Source organism: Carica papaya, chromosome 8 (genome assembly GCF_054855325.1).
Source record: "Carica papaya isolate Zhongbai chromosome 8, ASM5485532v1, whole genome shotgun sequence".
NCBI classification, from domain to species: Eukaryota; Viridiplantae; Streptophyta; class Magnoliopsida; order Brassicales; family Caricaceae; genus Carica; species Carica papaya.
The window spans coordinates 24,712,131-24,734,782 of NC_142316.1; the positions used below are offsets into that span (position 1 = coordinate 24,712,131).

A 22,652-nucleotide genomic window follows, 5' to 3' on the forward strand; every position below is an offset into this window, starting at 1 on the left:
CTAAAAGAGAAGTATAACATGTTGCTAGTGTAGGAAAAGGTTTTGAATTATCCATGATGGTCTTTTTAAGCAACTCCTTAATGTATCTTTTCTTTTTTAAATAAATTCCATCTTTATCTTTCATTACTTCAATGCCCAGAAACAAATGCAATATTCCCAAGTCCTTTAAGATAAATAATTTTTCTAACTCATGTATAAACCTCTTCACTGAACCAAAGTAATTTCTTGTAACTATTATATCGTCTATATAGATAAGCACAAACATCATTTGGTTTTTCTCTCTAAAAATGAACAAGGAAGAGTTGCATTTTGAGCTCTTTAAGACCCTAGCTTATCAATGTGTTCCTCAACTTCTTGAACCAGGCTTTTGGAGCCTGTTTCAAACCATACAATATTCAGCTTGCACACAATTTTGAATTTTTCTAATTCCTCAAAGCCTTCAGGTTACTACATATAGATTGATTCTTGAAGATCATTATTTAGAAACACATTATTGATGTCCAGTTGTCTAATTTTCCAACCTTTAGTGATATATATAGTTAAAATTATTCCAACAATTGAAGCCTTCACAAGAGGGCTGAAGGTCTCTCCATAATCAACACCTACATTTTGATGGAAATCCTTTGCTATAAATCTTGTTTTACACCTCTAAAAGTTGTCATCCATAGTTCTTTTGATCGTGAATGCTCATTTCTTACCTACTATGTTCATAGATGGTTGCAGACGTACTAGAGACCATGTACAAATTTTCCTTCAATGCTTCAAACTCTTCATTCATGGCCTTCTTCCATTCTACTAATTTTAGTGCTTTATCAGTGGAGATTGGTTTTGTTAGTGTGGTTTGGAATTAATAAGAAAAAATTAAAATTCTAGAGGATACATTTTGGGCTTGAAGATTCCAATCTTTGACATGTCTGTTACTGTCACTTTATACCTCATATTCAACAACTAGCTGTTCATTTTCCACAAGCACTGAATGTTTTAGCTGATTTGATTCAATTGAATCACTATACTCTTGTTCTTGTATCTCATTATCAAAGTCTGGATAATCACGAAAATCTAAATGTTGAACATTAAGCTCCTTTCCACTTACTTACTATTTTGATTGTAAAAATTTAGACCTGTTTTCTAGAGAAAGGCCTACTGCATAAGAAGTATCTTGGTAACTTGTATTGGTCATAATTTGTTTAGGTATAGAGAAGATGTTTGTGTTTGGTGTAGTACTTGAGAGCCAATTTGGCATAGCTATCATTGTTTGATTCTTTAGTAATTTGGTATTCAGGAAATTATCACAAAAAGAACATTTTTATTCATTAGACACTACATATCTCGAAACATATATTTTTCCAGTTAAGCTTAGGCACTTGAATTCCTTGTGTGAGTTACTATATCCCAAGAAAAATGCATTTTGTAGAGTGAAATTAAATTTTTGATTTTGACAGGGTCTCAAGCAAGGGTAACATACACAACTGAATGTTTTAAGAAATAGATAGTTAGGTTTTGTGAAACAATTTCTCTAGATGACAGACATTATTTAAAACAGAAGTTGACAATCTGTTAATAAAAAATACTACAATATGAAAAGTTTCAAGCCAATATTTCTGAGGAACTTTTAATTAAGCAAGAAGAGTTAGGCCTGTTTCTATAATGTTCTTATGCTCTCTCTTTGCCCTCCCAATTTGAGGTGAGGTATAAGGACATGAACATTGTATTTCAATTTCTTAACTTTGTAAATAGTTTGCAAAACCTAAGTATTCTCCCCCCATGTCTAATCGAACACACCTAATTTTTTTGTATAATTGATTTTGAGGTGAGGTTTTTAAGTTATACATGATAGGTCTGGACAACACTAGATTTTTGTTTTAATGTAAACAACCATGTAAATCTACTAAAATCATCCAAGAACAAGATGTAGTATTTGTGTCTTGATATTGAGCAGATCGAAGATGGTCCCCATTAATCGGTATGAATAAATTATGAAACTAACTAGTTTGTGAAAGCGAAGAAGGAAAAGGCAATAAATGGGACTTGTCAAGTTGAAAGGCATCACAGAAGCTATGTTTTTCATTAACAACAGTACTTTGATTACAAGACATAAGAACTTTAGATAGAATTTTAAAAGATGGATGTCCTAAACACTATACCAAATTTCAATATTTTTTTCATTCTTTGATTCATTTGATAAACTAGAGACAAGAGTTTGATAGGAGCAGAATTTTAAATTGAGTTGCAGGTTTTATATTGAGTTGCGGGTTTGGGTTTTACAAGCCATCCTTACGCTTTCCTTGTAGCATAACTTTGCCCGAACTTTGGTCCTTTATAATCAACTAAGAGAGTTAAAATCACATAAATATTGTTATGAGGAGTAAGTTTGGATACACTCATTCTTTTGTACTTGAGGAACATGTAGAGTATATTTTAGCAATAAATCTCTACCACTTTTAGAAGCATTTAAATTAGTCCTACTTGACAAATATCTAATATCTCACCATTTGCAACAGTTAGAACCTCTTTACCATTGTACTCTTATTTATTCTACAGATTGCCAGCATCATTTGTTACATGGCTATTTGCACTATTATCTATATACCATGCTTTGTCAAGTATATTTTTAGTTAAGGCAAGAAAGATTGAGTGTTGACCTCTATTGCTAGTGTAAAAAAGATTTTCCATATATGTTTTATTAAACCTATAGTAACAAATAGCTACTGTGTGTGCAAGTTTTCCACAGACTTGATAAATTATTCTGTTACTACTTCTAAATTTGTTACCTCTACCTCTAAAGGTTCTGCCACCTCTGTTGTTTCCTACTTTTCCTCCAGTATAAGATTGATTTTGATTTCTACTACAAAAGCCTGAGTTCCTTGCATAATTAGCCACAGGTTGACTGTGATTAATTATAGCAATGCCATCATTAAGCTGCTCTAATCTTCTCTCGTAGCTAAGTAGTTTGGATTGAAATTCCACCCAAGTAATGCTTTCATACTTGGTAATTCGATAGACTAATGGATTATAGTCTTGTGAGTCTAGTCCAACAAACACTTAAAGTAACTAAATCTTCAAGAAAAATTTGATGACCTGCAAGAGTGAGATTATCAGCTAGATTTTTCAAGACCTTCAAAGACTCTTCCATTTTCATATTTTCTTTTTGCATTTTTACAAATTCTCTTTTGTAAATACTATGTTTGACCTTCTTTTTATTTCAAATAGATCATTAATGGCTTCCCATAATTGCTTGGATGATTCATATACCATGAGTTCTAAAGCCACAGTTGATTCTATGGTGTTGTAGATCCATCCTAGGAGAGTCTGATATTTAGCAAACCATTCTTCATACTCAAGGTTCATTTCGACCTTACTTCCTCAATTCCTTCTATTGTTTCTTGAGTGAACTTGGGTGGAGTTTCTTTTACACTAATTAAAAATCCTTCAAACTTGTTGCCTCTTATTACTGACAACGCCATATTCTTCTATAAAAGGAAGTTGTCGTGGTTCAACTTAACCACGTTATAAGTTCCCATAAGATTCCCTAAAACATTCATTGTCTTCATTAGCATATTTGTCGTAGCAACATTCTTTCCTTCATTGATTTTTTTTTTTTTTTTGAGATAGCTGAGCTTGATTCATTTCCAGCCATGATCAAGAGCTCTGATACCAAGACAATAATAAAAAAATATTGAACGGGAATAATTCTCAGCACACTGTACAACCTAAGAAAAGAGTATTTTATTTATAAACTTGTTCAATAAATGAATAAAGGAATGTTTTTATTCTGTTATAATAGATTTCTACAAAATATTTTCAAATTATTGTAGTACGTACGACTGACAATTCTTATCTCTAATGTCAATAACATCTTGTGTAGCACAAGGTATATTCTCAACAACTAGCTGTGAATATCAATGTAGCCAAAAGTAGAGTTAGTAAGAATCTGCGAAAGCAAAATGAAATCATAACATCATATTCACAAGAATCGTTTAGTAGTTTAATCTTTGTAAATAATCACCAAAAGACAATTGTTGGTGACATATTAGAAAAATACGATGGAGATATCTATTTGAATAGTAAAAGTGCTTTAAGCATTTGGGTATTCAGATAAAATTATTGATTTCAGAAAGTATTTCATAAATATTAAAAAATTAATAAAAATAAAAATGTTTACAACTTTTTTTATTTTAAATAGATATCAATAATACTTAAAGTAAATTTGTCATGTGAAAATAAAAGAAACTTTTCCTTTTATCCAACTCTACCCTGAAATTTTCTATCCATAGCCCATTCGGCCATTTGGTTTGGGCTTATTTCATTCTTAATTTGCCCAAATGCGGTGACATTCATGTATATATATATGTTAATTTTTGGATAGCTGAGAACAAATACTAATTAACATAGCTTTATTTTTTTCCTCGCAGCTACTAAGTTTAGGAGGACATTCTTTTTCTTTCTTAATTAACCAAGACAAATTTAATGTTTAATTAAAGTCTAAAAACTTATGTTCTCATGTACTAAGCGAACACTTATCCCCCTCAAAGATCTAATTTCCATAATAAAATAAATTTAAAAATATTGAATTTTAATTTTTTTAGTCCATTAATTTAACTAGAGAATTTTTTTCTTTGGCACAACCTTCATTCCAAAAGAATATATTAAGAATCATTTTGTTAAGTAGGAAGTTAAAAAAAGGAATAACTCTTAAAAAAATATATAATTATCTAATTACATAATTTAAAAATAAAAAAATATAAATAAAAAAATATATAACTAGTAAACACCAAGAATCTTCCTTAAGGACCAACTACAACAAGTTCGCGACTCTTATGGAAAAAAAAGGTAAGCTCTCTGCTTTATTTGCTTGCAATACTATACCTATTAAAGTTGGCGAACGTTTCTGTAACCTTAAACTCATCATACTGTTTAACTGAACTCGTTAGTTTTGCATACATCGAAAGTCAGGTAACCTTCGTCACCATTAGCAATAATTCGCTAAAAGCCTTTGGTGTAATGAACAACAAGCCTTTCAAAAAGGAATACGACATAAAACAAAAAAAGCTTGATTGCGGGAACTGACGATGATAAAGGTTACCAAGTCGATGCAGCCGATTACCAAGAAGCGCAAAACTAAATAATTCAATTACATACGAAAATCAATATACAAATAACCACAAAAACTTCAGTCCAAAAATTATGACAGCTCTTTTTTATATTGAATAATCAGTTCTCACTCTTCCCTTAATCACGTTTGTTAAATATTCAATTAAAAAAGAAAAAGATTGGTTTAATCGTTAATTTAATCTGTAAAGCATAGGATACTTCAATTAGTTAAACTAAAATAACCAGGGGAGGCAAACAAAGCACCTCTATTTAATTGTTACGTGGGCAAAATCTCCTACGGACAGCTACAAATTCGCAGAACTGGGTCCCAATCAATCCACATCAGTCATCATGTCCCTGATCATCATCTACGGTCAAGAAGCACCCGCAGTTCGTCTTATCACTACATCAACGACTCCACAGTAGAAAGAAACAAGCTTCTTCTTCCGGACTTCTTCACCTCTCTTGCTGCCTTTTTCCTCGTCCCCTTACTACAGCTCTGTCGTTTCAATGTCATCAGTTATCAACACAGTCTCCTCCATTGGACTGTCCAAAGTCAACGCCACCTACCGAATCCGGTCTCGCAAGCTTTTGACGCCTGCTTCCGTTTCTTTCTCTAGTGAGTATCATCACTCTGCAATGCCTTCTGTGGTTGCTGATGAAACTCAGTTTTCAAACTCTCACTTGCTTTGCTTCCTTTCCCCGTTGTCAATGCATTTCTATATCAGTTAATTAAAATTTTTTTTCGGCTCGAATTTTATTTTATTATTTAATAAAAGACTGTGATTCTCTCAGGACGGAGACTACCAGTGATAGCAGCGGAGACTGATACGAATGAAGGTTTTTAGCAGTTTCAGTTTGTGTTGAATATTTTAGTTGTTTAAACTTTCTTTAGGGATTCAGATTCAGTTGTTTAAACTTGAGTTTTGTGTGGCAGTGAAATCTCAGGCACCTGATAAAGCGCCGGCTGCTGGTGGTTCGAGCTTCAACCAGCTTCTAGGAATCAAAGGAGCTGCCAAGGAAACTGTGAGTCCTTAATGCGAGATTTCATTTCGTATCTCTTGTTCAAGAAAAAAGAATGAACATGATAAGAAATTATGCGGTCCATCTGAGACTTTAGTGTTTCCTTTATCATCTATTTGTTTTCTGATTTGTCTTTTTAGGTCCTTTCCGGAAATCTTTTTGCGCCTTCAAAGTCAAACTTGCGCATCTATAAAATTTGTTCAGAAAATAAGAAGCTGCATGTACCTTGAAATAGATTTGCATGAATGGCGTTAGGAAAAGAAATTAAAAATTTTTAAAGAGTCGGATGTTTCGGCTCATGTCTTTATTCCCCTACCAAAGGATTCAAGGGGAAGGTGGTGGTACCTCAAACTAAACGGATAATTTTATATTGTGTATATTAAGATTAATATGAGAACTAGAACTAGTAATTGAATGCGAATCAACGAACAGAGCATAACAACCTTTCTAGTATTAGTGTAAATTATTTTGGCTTTTATGTTAACATAGTTGATTCCATGCTGTACTGCTACTTATTGTGCAGAATAAATGGAAAATTCGTCTTCAACTTACAAAGCCAGTTACTTGGCCACCATTGGTCTGGGGAGTAGTTTGTGGAGCTGCTGCCTCTGGTAAGTCTCATAGCATGCTGTTATTCTGAAACATGTGCATGTTCCTGCTTATTTGTAATATATGAATATGTCACTTGCTGGGGCACAATCTGTGAACTTGCAACGAGAGTGAGCATCTATCATTTTACATTTTCACTTTATACAATCAACAAACTTGTGTTCTAATCTTATGAATGCTTTGTTTTCATTCTTAGCATCAGTACTTTCTCGATTTTGGAAGTAATTAATGAATTCCTGTCAAACTTTGTCTTCTACTCCTAGAAAGGAGTAGGATGAAATGATCATGACAATCTGCCACTCTTTTCTATGCAGCAGCTCCAAGAATTTATGGAAGCTGTAATTATTCTAGTCAAGACTTCCTGCTAGAAATTGGCTGTCGTGGTTGTGTTATTCACATCTAAGATCAAACAAGAGTTGCAGTCTGTTTGCAATACCTCTTGGTTTTGGCAATTCAGCAGATCTGGTTATAATCTGGAAATCTATAGATGAACATAGATGCCACAGTTAGGAATGGTGGTTTTAACATGGTTTAGATTGATGTTATAATAAACCCTCTGGTCTGTGATTCTTGGCAGCTTGATATTACTACTTATATATTTTCTGTAGGAGTTCCCACCTGAACTGTTGAGCCGTCAGGCAACTCTCTTCTAATATAATCTGTTCGTATTGCAGGAAACTTCCACTGGAATTTGGAGGATGTTGCGAAATCTGTGCTTTGCATGATAATGTCTGGTCCATGTCTTACTGGCTATACACAAGTATGATTTCACACATAAACACATGGGACTTCACTTTTTGAACTTATTAGAGCTTCTTGCTTGAATAACACAAAGTTGACTAGTTAACTTGCCTTATCAGACAATTAATGACTGGTATGATCGAGAGATCGATGCAATTAATGAGCCATATCGTCCAATTCCTTCTGGAGCAATTTCTGAGAATGAGGTGAAGTAACTCAATATAAAGCCCCTATAATTATTTGTTTTGTAATGTATTCTTCTCTTAATATGCAGGTTATTACTCAAATATGGGTGCTGCTTTTGGCAGGTCTTGCCATAGCTGGAATTTTAGATGTTTGGGTCAGTAATTGTCTTAGGTCTTTAATGCTTTTTTCCTGCAAGTGATTTGATGAATTGTAGTGCTGAATCCTTCTCCTCTGTAGGCAGGGCATGACTTCCCAATAGTATTTTACCTTGCTCTAGGTGGATCCTTGTTGTCTTACATATACTCTGCTCCACCATTGAAGGTATTCTCCAAATTGCTTCCACTCTGGTTGAGAAAGTTATTCTATTTCCTGACAATTTTAAATCAGCATTGCCTGACAAAATTTAAAATTATTCTTGCAGCTGAAACAAAATGGATGGATCGGAAATTTTGCCCTTGGAGCAAGCTATATTAGTTTGCCTTGGTGGGATGCCCTTTTTCTATTCTCCTACCATTTATCTCAGCCTTCTTGTTATGAGATCTACCACCAAATATGGAAATCTAATAACAATTTATGTATATGTTGGGCAACTTGTCCTAAAACTATATGGATTTCACTAAGAATCTAACATGGTAGCAGAACCAATTCTGCTCATAACTCAATCTTGCTTTGTAGCTCATGTACACACTCCGCATGAGTGAGGGTGTTAAGGGATGGATCTTATTTTAACAAAGTAGGATGATCTACTGTATAAATCTCTGTTGAATAACTCTTTCTAATGTTATATGAGTTTCATTTGTAACATGGTAAAGAGTAATTTCATGACTAACTAGTACCTACTACCCACCATGATCAAGAAGCCTCTCATGCCCATTTTCTCCCTCCTCGAACTTGATGACAAAAAGGAAAATGAAGAAGAAAACACAGATTATAGACTAGTTTTTCATAAAGTGAAAAAAAAAATATTTATTAGATTTCTCATCAACCATTTTAGTAGCTAACTTGTTGTGTTAGATAACTAGGAAATTAGATTTTTGGTTGATTTCTGTGGTAGTGGCACTATTTCAGAATTTGGCTTGTCTGTGCTGCACATGACTATTTTATTAAGTTTCATCCAATCTCTTGTTGATAGGTGGGCTGGCCAAGCTTTGTTCGGGACTCTTACACCTGACATAATAGTTCTCACTCTCTTGTATAGCATAGCTGGGGTATGCTTGTCATGCTATATGCATATGATTCTTCCTTTGATGATCCAAAAACACTTATTTGTTTTCACCGCCCAACATGACAGCTGGGTATTGCCATTGTTAATGACTTCAAAAGTATAGAAGGAGATAGAGCACTAGGACTTCAGGTTATCTCTATTTCCTCATATATATCATATAATCTATATGTTGTTAAGGATATCTCGACAATTCCTATCTCATGAATTAGTCTTATGGTGTACATGTAATGCTGTTCATGCAGTCACTTCCAGTAGCCTTTGGTGCTGAAACTGCTAAATGGATATGCGTTGGTGCTATTGACATAACTCAAATATCTGTAGCTGGTATGTAGTGCGTTTTGCATCTTTCCTATTGAAGATTCAGATGTACCTTTTGAGGTGAAAATAATGTGTTACTTATAAAGTTGCATGTCTTAAATATGCTGGCAATTAACATGTCTGAATTGAGAAATCAAATGTTTTCCTTCTTACTTCCAATGTGTTGCTTCTTATCCTACTTCTAAAAAAAGCCTTGTAAGATTCACATGGTCAAATTACGTTTATATGAGACTGATTTGTAATTTGAGTACCAACTACCTAACTTTACAGTTTTTTGCATAATTTTTTTTAGTTATGGAAGTTGGCTTATTGCAGTCTAATTTGATTGGTTAGGTTACCTTCTTGGAGCTGGTAAACCATATTATGCGTTGGCCTTGCTTGCTTTGATAATTCCACAAGTAGTATTTCAGGTAGTGTTGCTAGCTCTCTTTGTATAGCATTTAGATTTAAATCTGTTAATCTGATTGAGACGCTCTTGTTACCTTCTCAAAAAACTCTCTACTAAAGCAAGGTCCTGTTTATATATGCTGCAGTTCCAGTACTTCCTCAAAGACCCTGTCAAGTACGATGTTAAATATCAGGTAAATATTCATAACTATTGAAGAAGGGTTAAAGTCTTATGGGGGTTCACACCAATGGAAAACAGGCTACAGAAACTTTTTTTTTTTTTTTAAAGAAAAATATAGAAGATTCTTTTACATCTATAATGAGCAGGATGCCTGAACTGGGTACTACAAGAATCCTGTCTCACTGCCTAGAGAAGGCTTTCGGTCTTTTAGATTGTCCATGTGGCCCTCTGGACTAGCTAAGAATAGTTGGTTTTGGCCTTAATATATCTGTCATTTAAGACACCAAGTGGTTTAATGCCAAACTTCTATTGAAACTCAAGCAGAAGCCTGTCTTTGTATTTCAGGCCAGTGCTCAGCCATTCCTAGTTCTCGGTCTGCTGGTGACTGCCTTAGCAACGAGTCATTAGTATATCCATTTGTTGCTTTTACTGGCGGGACAAGAGAGTGACTAGGAAGACAACAAACATAAAGCTGGCAAATGTTGGCAAGCAGAAGATTATCCACCAGCAAAGGTTACAGCAGCCGTAATTTTGCCAATCTATGTGAGCCTCTTCTTCAGCTCTAATTAATAAGATAGGATTTTCCCATTCCATCACTTTCTGCTTATTGTTTGTCTGTAACTGCTGTAAATGACATGTTTCTCATGTTTTGGATTTTTCGTTTTAAACCACTGTAACACCAGAATCCAGAATATGCAGTTCTGCACAGTTTTCTATTTACCTGCATTGCTTCTTTGTTCTCTTATTCACTCCACTAGGGACCGATGATGATTGGTTGTCAAAGGACCGGAGGTGTGAATTTTGAGCATGTCATTGACTCGCTAACAAGATTGTAAAATGATAGATGCCCAGAAAACACAAGAAGGATTGCAAACGAAAGCTTTTATTTTTGGGATAGAAAAACCACAATTTTTTTGTTAATTAATATTTGCCCCATCCATAATCTGATGGGGCTTTAAATAGGAAGGGAAACAACAACTTCTCCCTGCAATTCAGGGAGCACAACGGCTAGTAGCAACTAAATAATCTCAACAAATACTAAATGATTTCAACAAATCAAAAGATAAGATAATGTTGGAAATAAATTAAAAAACAAAGGATAAATTGATGCTCAATAGTTGACTGGATCTTGAGGAAGTTCTACTTGCTTTAATGATATTAGAACCAAAGATACTTGGGATTCTTGACTGGGATCCTTGCTGATCTTCTTGTGGTATCATTGCCTCCCTCTTTTGTAGGAACCTTGTCCTCAAAGTTCAAGTAGCCAAATTTATCTGTTAGTTCGTTGCTATTTTCCGAGATAGCTTCTTCTGGGGGCAAATTCTTCCATTAGACAAGATTTTCTTTAACAAATTTTGCTCCCTTTTTGATCCATCGGGTTCTCAAAATGGTTTGGGGTTGCAGCAGTTGGTCCCCATCTTCAGATATTGCAAGTAGATTTTCAATAGGGGCAATTGCTTCACCAATCTGTTTTTTTAACATGGAGATATGGAAAACGGAATGGATACGCGACCCTTGTGGAAGTAGAAGCTTGTAAGCAACGGGGCCAATACGATGAAGGATTTGATAAGGTCCATAGTATCGACATGCGAGTTTTTGGAAGGCTCTCTTGAAAACTGTTTACTGCCGATATGTTGGAGCCTGAGAAAGACCCAATCGCCCTCCTGAAATTCGACTTCACGTTGATGGACATTGGCGGTGGCTTGCATGCAACTGTTGGCTGCTTGTAAATTAGTTCGAAGTTGTTTAAGGAGGGATTTTGGTTACAAAGCTGTTGGTTAACTTCATTGACAAGGGTTGAGCCATCTTGGTAATGGAGAATGGGCGGCAGTGGTATCCCATATAAGCCCTGAAAAGGCGTCATCTTGATAGAGAAGTTGTAGGTTGTGTTGTACCAAAATTCGGCCCAAGGAAGGAGAGAACTCCACTTGCGTGGTTGTTGGTGGCTTAAGCACTGTAGATATTGTTCCACACTACGGTTCACAACTTCTGACTGTCCATCTGTTTGCGGATGGTCGGAGGAGCTCATTCAGAGCTGAGTGCCAGACAACTTAAAAAACTCTTGTCAGAAGCGGCTAGTGTAGACCGGATCCCTGTCGCTAATTATGGAGCGAGGCATACCATGTAATTTTACCACATTGTCCACAAATTGTTTTGCCACAATCTTAGCGGTGTAAGGGTGAGCCAAAGCGATAAAGTGCGCACTCTTGCAAAGTCGATCAACCACAACCAAGATAATATTCTTTCAGTTTGAAATAGGCAGTCCTTCAATAAAATTCATGGAAATATCATCCCATATTTGGCAAGGGATTGGCAACGGTTGGAGAAGGCCAGTTGGTGAGAGTGTCTCGACTTTGACTCGTTGGCAGGTGTCACATGCTGCTACATATTCTTTAATATCTCGGTACATGGCTGGCTAATAAAATTGTTGGGCCAATCTTTTGTAAGTTCGTTGGAAACCTGAGTGGCCACCTGTCAAAGATGAGAGGAATTCCTGTAATAATTGTTGTGTGATTTTTGATTTAGGAGAGACAACAATTCGATGCTTAAAATAAATCAACCCGTTCTTGAGTGAAAAGGAACCACTTGCTGAGTCAGTGACTAACTTGCAGGCTATCTGCATATTGGGATGATCTGCAGCTTCCCGGATGGTGTTCCACAAATTATTTTTGGGCATAGAGATAGTGTGTAGAGTGGGGCTATCTTCCCTACGAGATAGAGCATCGGCGGTGGAGTTTGCTTTTCCTGGTTTGTACATGATCTCATATTCATAGCCAAATAACTTAGAGAGTCACTTTTGCTGTTCCGGGACTGTAATTCGTTGGTCCAGCAAATGCTTCAAACTTTTTTTATCCATGTGCACATAGAACTTTCTGCCCATCAAATACAGACTCCATAATTTTATGGCAATAATAATAACAAGCATCGCTTTGGTGTATGTTGACCATGATTGCTTGGCAACGCCTAATGCTCGACTCATGTAAGCTATAGGCTGTCCATGCTGAGTGAGGACAACCCCAATGTCGCAGCCAGAAGTATCAGTTTCTATGATAAATGACTCTTCAAACTTCGGGAGTGCCAAGGTAGGAGTTATGGTCATAGCAACATTAAGGTTTTAAAAAGCTGATTCTGCTTCCTCGGACCACCCAAATTGTCGTTTTTTTAGAAGATTAGTCAAAGGCCGAGCAAGAATTTCGTACTGCCAAATAAACTTTCGGTAATAGTCTGTCAAACCCAAAACTCCTCTCAATTAAGTGATGTTGTTCGGTCGAGGCCAATCTAATATGACCTTAATTTTGGTTTGATCCACTTTGACCCCTTGCGATGTGACTATGTGCCCCAAGTATTCATGTTCCTTTTGCCCAAAGACACATTTTTTTCAGGTTGATGAAAAATTGATGTTTCTGGAGGATGTCAAAAACCTGCTTAACCTGCTCAAGATGCAATTCTCAGCTGGGACTGTATATTAAGATGTCATAAAAAAAAAATTAAAACAAACCTACGGAGATGCTGGCGAAAACTGTTGTTCATGACTGCTTGAAAGGTGGAAGGGGCATTGTAAAACCCAAATGGCATGACGAGGTATTCATAATGACCGTTATGAGTGCAAAAGGCCGTCTTGTGAATATCCGATGGATGTACTCTTACTTGGTGGTAACCCGCGGTGAGATCGAGTTTAGTAAAGAAAACAGGTCCATGGAGTTCATCCAACATGTCATCAACCGTAGGGATGGAAAACTTGTCTTTGATGGTGGCTGAATTGAGGGCCCGATAGTCTGTACAAAACCTCAAAGTTCCATCTTTTTTGCGCACCAATAGCACCGGTGAGGAGAACAGACTGGTGCTTTGCTGAATCAGCCCTGAATCAAGCATTGTATTCACCTGTTTTTCAATTTTACTTTTCTGGAAATAGGCATACTTGTATGGTATGACATTGACGGGTTCAACCCCTTCCTTCAAACTGATGCGGTGATCAACATATTGGCATGGAGGAATTGATTGTGGATCTTTGAAAAGATCTTGGTACTGATCCAAGAAAGCTTGCATATCTGGATGGAAGTTGATCAGAGAGGTGCTGTTTTCTGTCTGCAAATACACCACAAAAAGAGAGGAGTGTTGAAGCGTGCTTTTGGCGACTTCTTTAGCTGAAGCAATCTGGAGAGGTGGAGCGTCAAGGCCCCATAACTATCGTAGTCGACCACCCCACTGGAATTCCATGGTTATCTGACCCCAATCACACATAACAGCTCCTAATGCTTCTAACTACTGAACTCTAAGAACAAGATCGAGACCAGTTAATGGTAGTCAGTTAATGGAAGAGGATATCTTGGATGTTAACCGACACATTTTCAAATCGTCTGTGACATCTCATTGGACTACCATTCGCAACTTTGACCGAGAAGGCTTGAGTTAGGAGTACGGGTAATTTTAGCAAGCTCACGACTCGCTCACTGATGAAGTTGTGAGTCGAGCTGCTGTCGATGAGGATGACAATGCGTTGACTGTGGATGGTTGCATCAACACGCATCGTTTTTGTGGTGGACCAACTAGTGAAAACATGAAGGAAAATTTCAAGCTCCTCTTTTTTCGGTTCTTCTTTTTCTTCTACGGTCCCTTTTAAGAGCAAGACTTGAGCTTGGCGACAGTGGTGGCCTGCGGTTTCTCGTCGCAGTTGAAGCAGAGGCCCTACATTCGACGGTGCTGCATCTCTTCCCACGAGAGGCGCTTTGGGGTGGAATCTATAACTAGGGTTAGGGGTGGGTTAATCGGGTTATGTCTGACCTGATTGAATCTTCTCTGTTGACCCACTTGCTTCTCCTTCATACGGGCCAAGTTGATGGTCTCTTTCAAAGATTTGGGCCTGAACATCCGAATATCTTCAGTAATTTCAGGCTATTGTCCACCAATAAATGTACCCACCAGGGCCTTTTGAGTCCAACCTCTCACTTTGTTGCCCAATCTCTTAAATTCTTTTTGATAATCTCGTAAGGGCCCGATCTGACTCACTTTGGATAGGGCTTTATCGAAGTCTTCACATTCGGGTGGCCCAAAGTGAGCCCAAACCTCTTCTTCAAATCATGTCCATGTCACCATCCTTCCTTCTTGGTAAGTCCGGTGAAGGACTTTCTACTCTTCGGGAATTCCTTGATACTCAAAAAATTGTGCGACGCAGGTGAGCCATTCGGTCGGGTCATCTCCGGAAAAGATAGGAAATTCTAGCTTGGCGAGTTTAGAGAAGAATGGCTGTCGGCCACCATCATTTCGCTCAACTCCTTCGTCGTGGTTTGGTTGTGTTCCTTCAATTTTTTTTTGGGGTATTGCAGCTGGAGCCTTCACGGTTGATTAACAGTCTCTGTTAATCGTTTGAGAGTATCCTCCATTTGGTGAAGTTATCGGCGACTCCAAGCTCTATTCGACTGAAGCTGTCCTGCAGTCCTTCGACACTTTCTTCCAAATTCTCAATCCTTTCCTTGTGAGACATGGCTCTGATACTAAAATAATATATGCCCAGAAAACATAAGAAGGATTGTAAACGAAAGCTTTTATTTTTAGAATAGAAAAACCACAATTTTCTTGTTAATTAATACTTGCCTCATCCATAATCTGATGGGGCTTTAAATAGGACGGGAAACAACAACTTCTCCCTACTATCCAGGAAGCACAACGGCTAGTAGCAACCAAATAATCTCAATAAATCAAAAGATGATATAATGTTGGAAGCAAATTAAAAAACAGAGGATAAATTGATACTGAATAGTTGATCGGGTCTTGAGGAAGTTATGTCTGCTTCAACGATACCAGAATCAAAGATACTTGGGATTCTTGACTGGGATTCTTGCTGATCTTCTGGTTGTATCATAAAACTTTTGTATAGGGTACAATGTTTATAGAATTTCACACTTTTTATTTAAAAAAAAAAAAAGACCGAAGGTAAGTAAATGTGAGTTTAGATTGAATTGAGATGTAGCCTGGCTTTGGGATTGAACGAACTGTAACCCAGTAGGGAACTAAAATTATCATACAAACTATTGAATTGAATATTAAAAATTATAACACAGTGCTCAACCATGATAATCCTGAACAGGAAGCATTTTCTTCTGTTCCCAATTATAGACCAAACCGAATGCTAAACAAATCTTGTTAAAACAAAATTACTTTCGATGTGCTGAATTTTAATTAGGATCATGTTATATGAACAAATTTGACATTTTCAAGGGTAAAGGTATTGAATTTTGTTAACATGTAAAAGCTCCAAATTTCTCATCATGATAATAGATTTGTTCTCCATTTCTACAACATGATAGTAGATTTATTTTATTAGACAATTTTAATTAACTGGTACAAGACAAAACCCAAAAAATAACAAATTCTAAATAATACAAAAAGATTTTATTGAAAATAATAATTTGCAAATTAAGGAACTCCTTGAGTTAAAAATAACAATTTGCAAATTAAAAGGTTTTTTTTTTGTCTTACTAAGAAATTAAAATTATAAATGTATTTTGTAAGTTTTTTTAATTGGTTCATGTTTTAAACTTAATTATGGTCATGAATTAGATTTAATTATGGTATATATATTTGAAACTTTAAAAATTATGTTAGTATTTATGTATACCTATGTATTTAAAGATTTTTTTGATAACTATAAATGTCAAACTGAGTCTTTCTATTGATCTCTTTTTCGTCTTCTTATTTCTAGCAAAATATTACCTAAAACTAGCATATCTATCAAAATTTTTCCCCAACAAAGTATTATTAGAGCTAACTCCTTTAGTTCATTGATTCTCTAAAATTTCAAGAGATAATTAGCAATAATCTATTCACATTCCAATCTCCTCACCCCCCCTCCCCCCCCCCCCCCCCCCCCCACCCGATCTTATAAAAGAAAATTATGAGAGTTGGTGTCTTCACATGAAATTCATACTTGGTTCACAAGATGTGTGAGATATTATAGACTAAAATTTTACTCCACGTAGATATAAAGCATCATTGACTTAAAATGAGAAGGATACTTTTGCAAAAATAAGGAAGAAGAACCAATAAGCCCTTGGTCTCATTCATCAATATTTAGACGAATTTATGTTGATAAAGATGGTTATTGCTACCAACAAAAAGCTAGGTTGGGAGATTTTAAAGAATTTCATCCAATGAGTTGATAAGGTGAAGAAGGTGCAGCTTTAAATTTTATAAGACGAAAATGAAGTTTTATGAATGAAAGATATTGAATCTATTTCAGATAATACTCAAGTGTAAAGTCTATAATGAAATAAATAAGGAGATATAGTGAAACAATGGAAGATGTTTGTCTAATGCAAAAAATTCTTCGATCTTTGCTACTAAAAAATTTGATTATATGGTGTGTGTTATTGAAGACTCAAAAGATCTAGACACTGAATTTTGAGTAATTAGAGGGATCATTCAAGCTCATGAATACAAAATAAAGAGAAAGCAATAAGAGCCTTTTGAGCAAATTCTCAAATTAAAGGTCTTTTTAAATTATGGTGGAAGGCAAAGAGGATGAGGAAGAGGTGGAGAATGCAGTCGTTATCATGATCAAGTACCTAAAAAAATAACACTCATTATGATACCAAAAAATGAAGACAAAAGTCAACAGTTAAATAGAAGTCGTGGAAAAAAAAGAGGAAGATGCAATTGTAGAAGTTTTAACAAGTCAAACATTGAATATTACAATTATCACAAGTATGACCATTATGCTTAGGAATGACATGACACTTCAAACGAAAAGGAGGATAGAATCAATCTTGTTAATGAAAAATAAAATGTGGAGGAAATGAGTTTGTTGCTAGCACATAAAGATGGAGATGATGACCATAGTTCGTGGTACTTAGACAATGGAGCAAGCAATCATATGTACAAAGAAAAATTTATGGAGCGTGATGAGAAGATCAATGGTAATATTTCTTTTGAAGACTCTTCAAAAATCCAAATTCAATAGATATATACAATTTTAATTTCGTCAAAGAATAGTGGAAATGTACTTATTACTAATATTTATTATGTCCTAAAGCTAAGAAGTAATATTTTGAGTTTGAGCCAACTTCTTAAAAAGAGATAAAATTTACGTGAAAGATTATCATCTTTGGCTTAGAGATCAAAGTGCTAACTTGATTGGTAAGTGAATATATCAAAAAATAAAATATTTATGTTGAATCTCAAAAATATTTAATCAAGATGCTTGAAGACTAGTTTGAAAGATGAAGCATGGTGTTGGTACATGAGATTGGGCCACTTGAACTTTGGCGCGCTCAAGGCAATGAGAGAAGAAAAGATGTTGAAAGGATGTCTTTAATCAAACCATCGTAATCAATTGTGTGAAGTATGTCCAGTTGGGAAGCACTCAAGAAAAGAAACCACTACAAAAACAACCAAACAACTTTAACCTTTGCATGCTGATATGTGTGGATCAATTAGTCTACCTTTGCATGCTGACATGTGTGGATTAATTAATCTACTTTTTACTGATGATTTCATTAGCAAGAGTTGGCTGTATTTTCTAAATTAAAAATTAAATGCTTTTGTTGTTTTTAAAATTCTTAAAGTTCTTGTGTGAAACGATTGTAGTTATGAAATAAAATATTAGAGAACTGATGACAGAGGAGAATTCACTTTCAAAGAATTTCACGATTTTTGTGAATTCAATGAAATTTGTCACCCTTTAATGGTTCTAAGATTACCGTAATAAAATAGAGTTTCAAAGAGAAAAAATATAACTATTTTTAATATGGTTAGAAGCATGTTTAAATTCAAAAGTATGCTCATGTATTTAAAGATTTTTTGCAATGACCACAAATGAAAAATTGAGTCTTTCTATTAATTTATCATTCTTCTTCCTCTCATTTCCAATAAAGTATTACCTAGAGTTAATATATCTCTTAATTTTTTTTCAAATAAAGTAGTATCAAAGCTTGATTTCTTAGTTCTTTAATTACCCAAAATTTCAATAAGATAGTCAGCAATAATATATTCTTATTCCAATTCCCCTATCTTAAAAAAAACTATAAGGGTTAATATTTTCATATGAAGGTCATACTTAACTCATAAGATGCGTGATATTTTATGGACAAAAGTTTTACTACACCCAGAAATAAAGTATCATTGACTTCAAATGAGAAGGATGCTTTAACAAAACAATGAAGAATGATTCACAAGCCCTTACTCTCATTCATCAAGATTTGGATAAATTTATATTCTTAAAAGTGGCAAATGCTACCAACAAAAAGCTAGCTAGGGAGATTTTGAAGAATTTCTTCCAAGAAGTTGACAAGGTAAAGAATGTGCAACTCTAAACTTTATGAGGCAAATTTAAAACTTTGTGAATGAAAGATGTTGAATCTATTTTAAATTATTACTAAAGGGTAAAATCTATAATAGGCCAAATAAAGAGACACGGTGAAACAATGGAAGATGTTTGTGTAGTGCAGAAAATTCTTCGATTTTTGCTACCAAAATTTGATTATATAGTGTGTCCCATTGAGAACTCAAAGGATCTAGTCATTATGAATTTTGAGCAATTAGATGGATTATTACAAGCTCATGAAAACAAAATAAAGGGAAGACAAGAAGAGCCTTTAAAGTAAATTTTCAAATCAAAATCTCTTTAAATCTAGTGGAAGGCAAAGAGGACGAGGAAAAGGTAAATAAAAACATCATTATCGTAATCAAATTACCAAAAAACAACACTCAAGATGATGTCAAAACTAAAGATAAAAGTCAACAATAAATTAAAGGTCGTGGAAGAGGAAAAGGAAGAAGAATAGGAATAGGCAACTACAGAAGGTTTAGTAAGTCAAACATTGAATGTCACAATTGTCACAAATATATCCATTATACTTGAGAATGACGTGACACTTCAAACGAAAAGGAGGAGAAAGTCAATCTTATTAATGATAAATAAGATGAGGAAAAGACGGTTTGTTACTAGCACACAAGTGGTAATTATGATGACTATAGTTCGTGATACTTAGACAATAGAACAAGCAATTACACATTTAACTATAAAGGAAATATTGTGGAGTTTGATGAGAAGATCAATTATAATATTTCTTTTGGAGACTCTTCAAAAGTCTAAATTCAAGGGAAATGTATAATTTTAATTTCTTCAAAGAATGAAGGGTATGTACTGATTACTAATATTTATTGTGCGCCAAATTTGAGAAGTAATACTTTGAGTTTGAGCTAACTTTATAAAAAAAGATATGAAATTCACGTAAAAAATTATTTTCTTTGACTTAGAGATCAACGTACTAATTTGATTGCTAAGGTGCATATGTTAATGAATAAAATATTTGTGTTGAATCTCAAGACTATTGAAACAAGATACTTGAAGACTAGTGTAGAAGATGAAACATATTGTTGGCACATTAGACTAGGCCATTTAAACTTCAATACGCTCAAGGCAATGGGAGAAGAAAAAATGGTGAAAAGGATGCCTTTGATCAAACTTCCTAATCAATCGTGTGAAACATGTCTACTTGGGAACTCAAGAATGAGTTTTCAAAAAAATGCCACTACAAAAACAACCAATATTGGGTTTTAATCGATTGTGTAGGCTTAATATGAACTTTATTGTGCATAAAATACTACCGATTTTATTACACCCGTTTAAAAGTGATCGGTTATGGTTAAATAGATATTGGACTTAATGCATTCGGTAAAGTATGGGTCTCTTTATGTGCAGAGACCAAAACATTATTTTTAATTTTATGATGGACTAAATTAGAAATAATAAATCTTGATGATATAAAAAGGTGTTTATGGTCATAAATCGCACGAAGGATTTACTTTTCCTATTATCCCATCAGCGAAAAAAAAGAAGTTTCAAAACCCACGTATTGATTTGAAAGCTCTACCATACTACGCGCAAATTTCTTCTACTATAGATTTAGGTACACTCTCATTTCTAGATTTATATCTCATTGGTTTAAAATGAGCATGTTGGCTGATTTAGATTCATATTTAAATCTGTTTTATATATTTCCTATAACCAAACCACTTTAACTTGTGTATGCTAATGTGTATGGACCAATCAATCTACCTTAATTTAGTAAAAACAAATATTTACAATTTTTTACCAATGATTTTACTAAGAAGACTTAGGGTGTATCTTCTGAAGCAAAAATAAAACGCTTTTGTTTTTCTTTTAAACTTTTAAAACTCTTATGGAAAAAAACTGTGGTTATGAAATAAGATATTCCAAAACAGATAAAGGAGACGGATTTACTTTCAAAGAATTTCATGATTTTTGTGAATCCAATGGAATTCTTCACCTTTTAATGGTTCTAAAATCACCACAATAAAATAAAGTTGTAGAGGAAAATGATAAAACTATTCTTATTATTTCTAAAAGCATGTTGAAAAGCAAAATCATGCCCAAGGAATTTTGAGTCGAGGCAATTTATTGTGCAGTGTATTTGCCATTATATCTCTAACATCAAGTGTGAAAGATAAGACTCCTCGAGAAGCATGGAGCAAACGAAGTCCAATGTTAACTATTTGCGAATTTTTGGAAGAATCATATATGCTCATGTTCCACAATAAGAGAGATCTAAACTTGATGATCGAAGTGTCAACAATGTTTCTATTGGCTCTGATACAAATTTAAAAGGCTACAAATTCTATAATCCAAACAATGACAAAATTATAGTGAGTATAGATGTTAAAATTGATAAAAATGTGTCTTGGAATTGGGAGAAGTAAGAAGAAAATATTTATGATTTCTTTGCATATTTTGAAAAAGAAGGCCAAGAGACCATAATGCCTCAACAAGAGGTAACTCCACCTTTTTCTCGAACTCATGTTATAGCACCCAGTACTTAAGGAAGTTCAAGTAAAAAGCCACAAAAAATGAAGAGCATTTAAGATCCATGTGATGAAATTAAGGAGATCATTAACTTTGAGATAAATGATTTCTTTTATCTTTTCTTGATAGTAAACACCTAAATTTTGATGAAGCCATGGAAGATGCAAGATGGCAACAAGCCATAGAGGAAGAGATCAATTCCATAAAAAATAACACATGAGAGCTATCAACTATTCTTAAAGGACATGAAACTATTGTCGTCAAATGGATGTATAAAGCAAATAAAGATTCTCACATAAACGAGAAAAGATATGTGATAAGACTTGTGGCTAAAACATTTTCGTGGTTGAAGGGCATGAAAATGAAGTGTTGAGATTCAATAAAGCTCTATATGGGCTAAAACAAGCGTCAAGAGGCATGAAATAGTAATATAAACAAGTATTTTCAAGATAATGTGTTCATTTGTTGTCTTAATATGCTCTTTATGGGAGTATTATTGCTAATGGTGACATTGTATATATGTGTCTATGTGTAGATCTTTACTAACAACAATCCAAGCTTGTTTGAAGAAGTCAAGAAAACTATGTTACTTGAATTTGAGATAACTATATTGTTCTCATGTCTTACTATTTAGGCTTTAAGGGGAAGCAAACAAAAGATGACATTTTCAATTATTGACAAAGCTACGTAAGAAAAGTCTTAAAGAAATCCAAAATGCTTAATTGCAATCCTGTGAACACACTTATAAAATATGGAGCCAAGTTTTCAAAGTTTAATAAAGGAAAAAAGATCGATTCCACTCTCTGTAAAAGTTTTGTAATAAGTTTTAGATAGTTAACTTTTATAAGGCTCAGTATTTTTTGTTTGGTTAGATTAATAAATCGTTCTATAAAAGCTCCTACCACCTCCATATAACTATTGCTAAAAGGATCATATGTTACCTTAAAGGTACTCTTAATCTTGAGTTATTTTGTTTTTATTATAACGATTTCAAACTTATAGATTTTATAATGGTAAATTTGCTAGAGATGTTGATGATATAAAAGGTATGACTTGTCTTGCATTTTTCG

The 22,652-nt window shown here is 34.5% G+C and overlaps 1 protein-coding gene across 1 annotated transcript; it reads left to right on the forward strand.

Annotated features, from left to right (window-relative positions):
• Positions 1-5,504: 5,504 nt before the first annotated feature.
• Positions 5,505-10,406, forward strand: G4 (UbiA prenyltransferase family protein). Its single transcript, XM_088209633.1, has 15 exons — positions 5,505-5,710; positions 5,887-5,931; positions 6,029-6,117; positions 6,638-6,725; positions 7,398-7,483; positions 7,584-7,670; positions 7,739-7,804; positions 7,888-7,971; positions 8,072-8,133; positions 8,783-8,858; positions 8,942-9,004; positions 9,118-9,199; positions 9,527-9,603; positions 9,727-9,774; positions 10,107-10,406. The coding sequence occupies exons 1-15, from the start codon at positions 5,602-5,604 to the stop codon at positions 10,167-10,169; spliced, it is 1,125 nt and encodes a 374-aa protein (XP_088065759.1). The 5' UTR covers positions 5,505-5,601; the 3' UTR covers positions 10,170-10,406.
• The last annotated feature ends 12,246 nt before the right edge of the window (positions 10,407-22,652 follow it).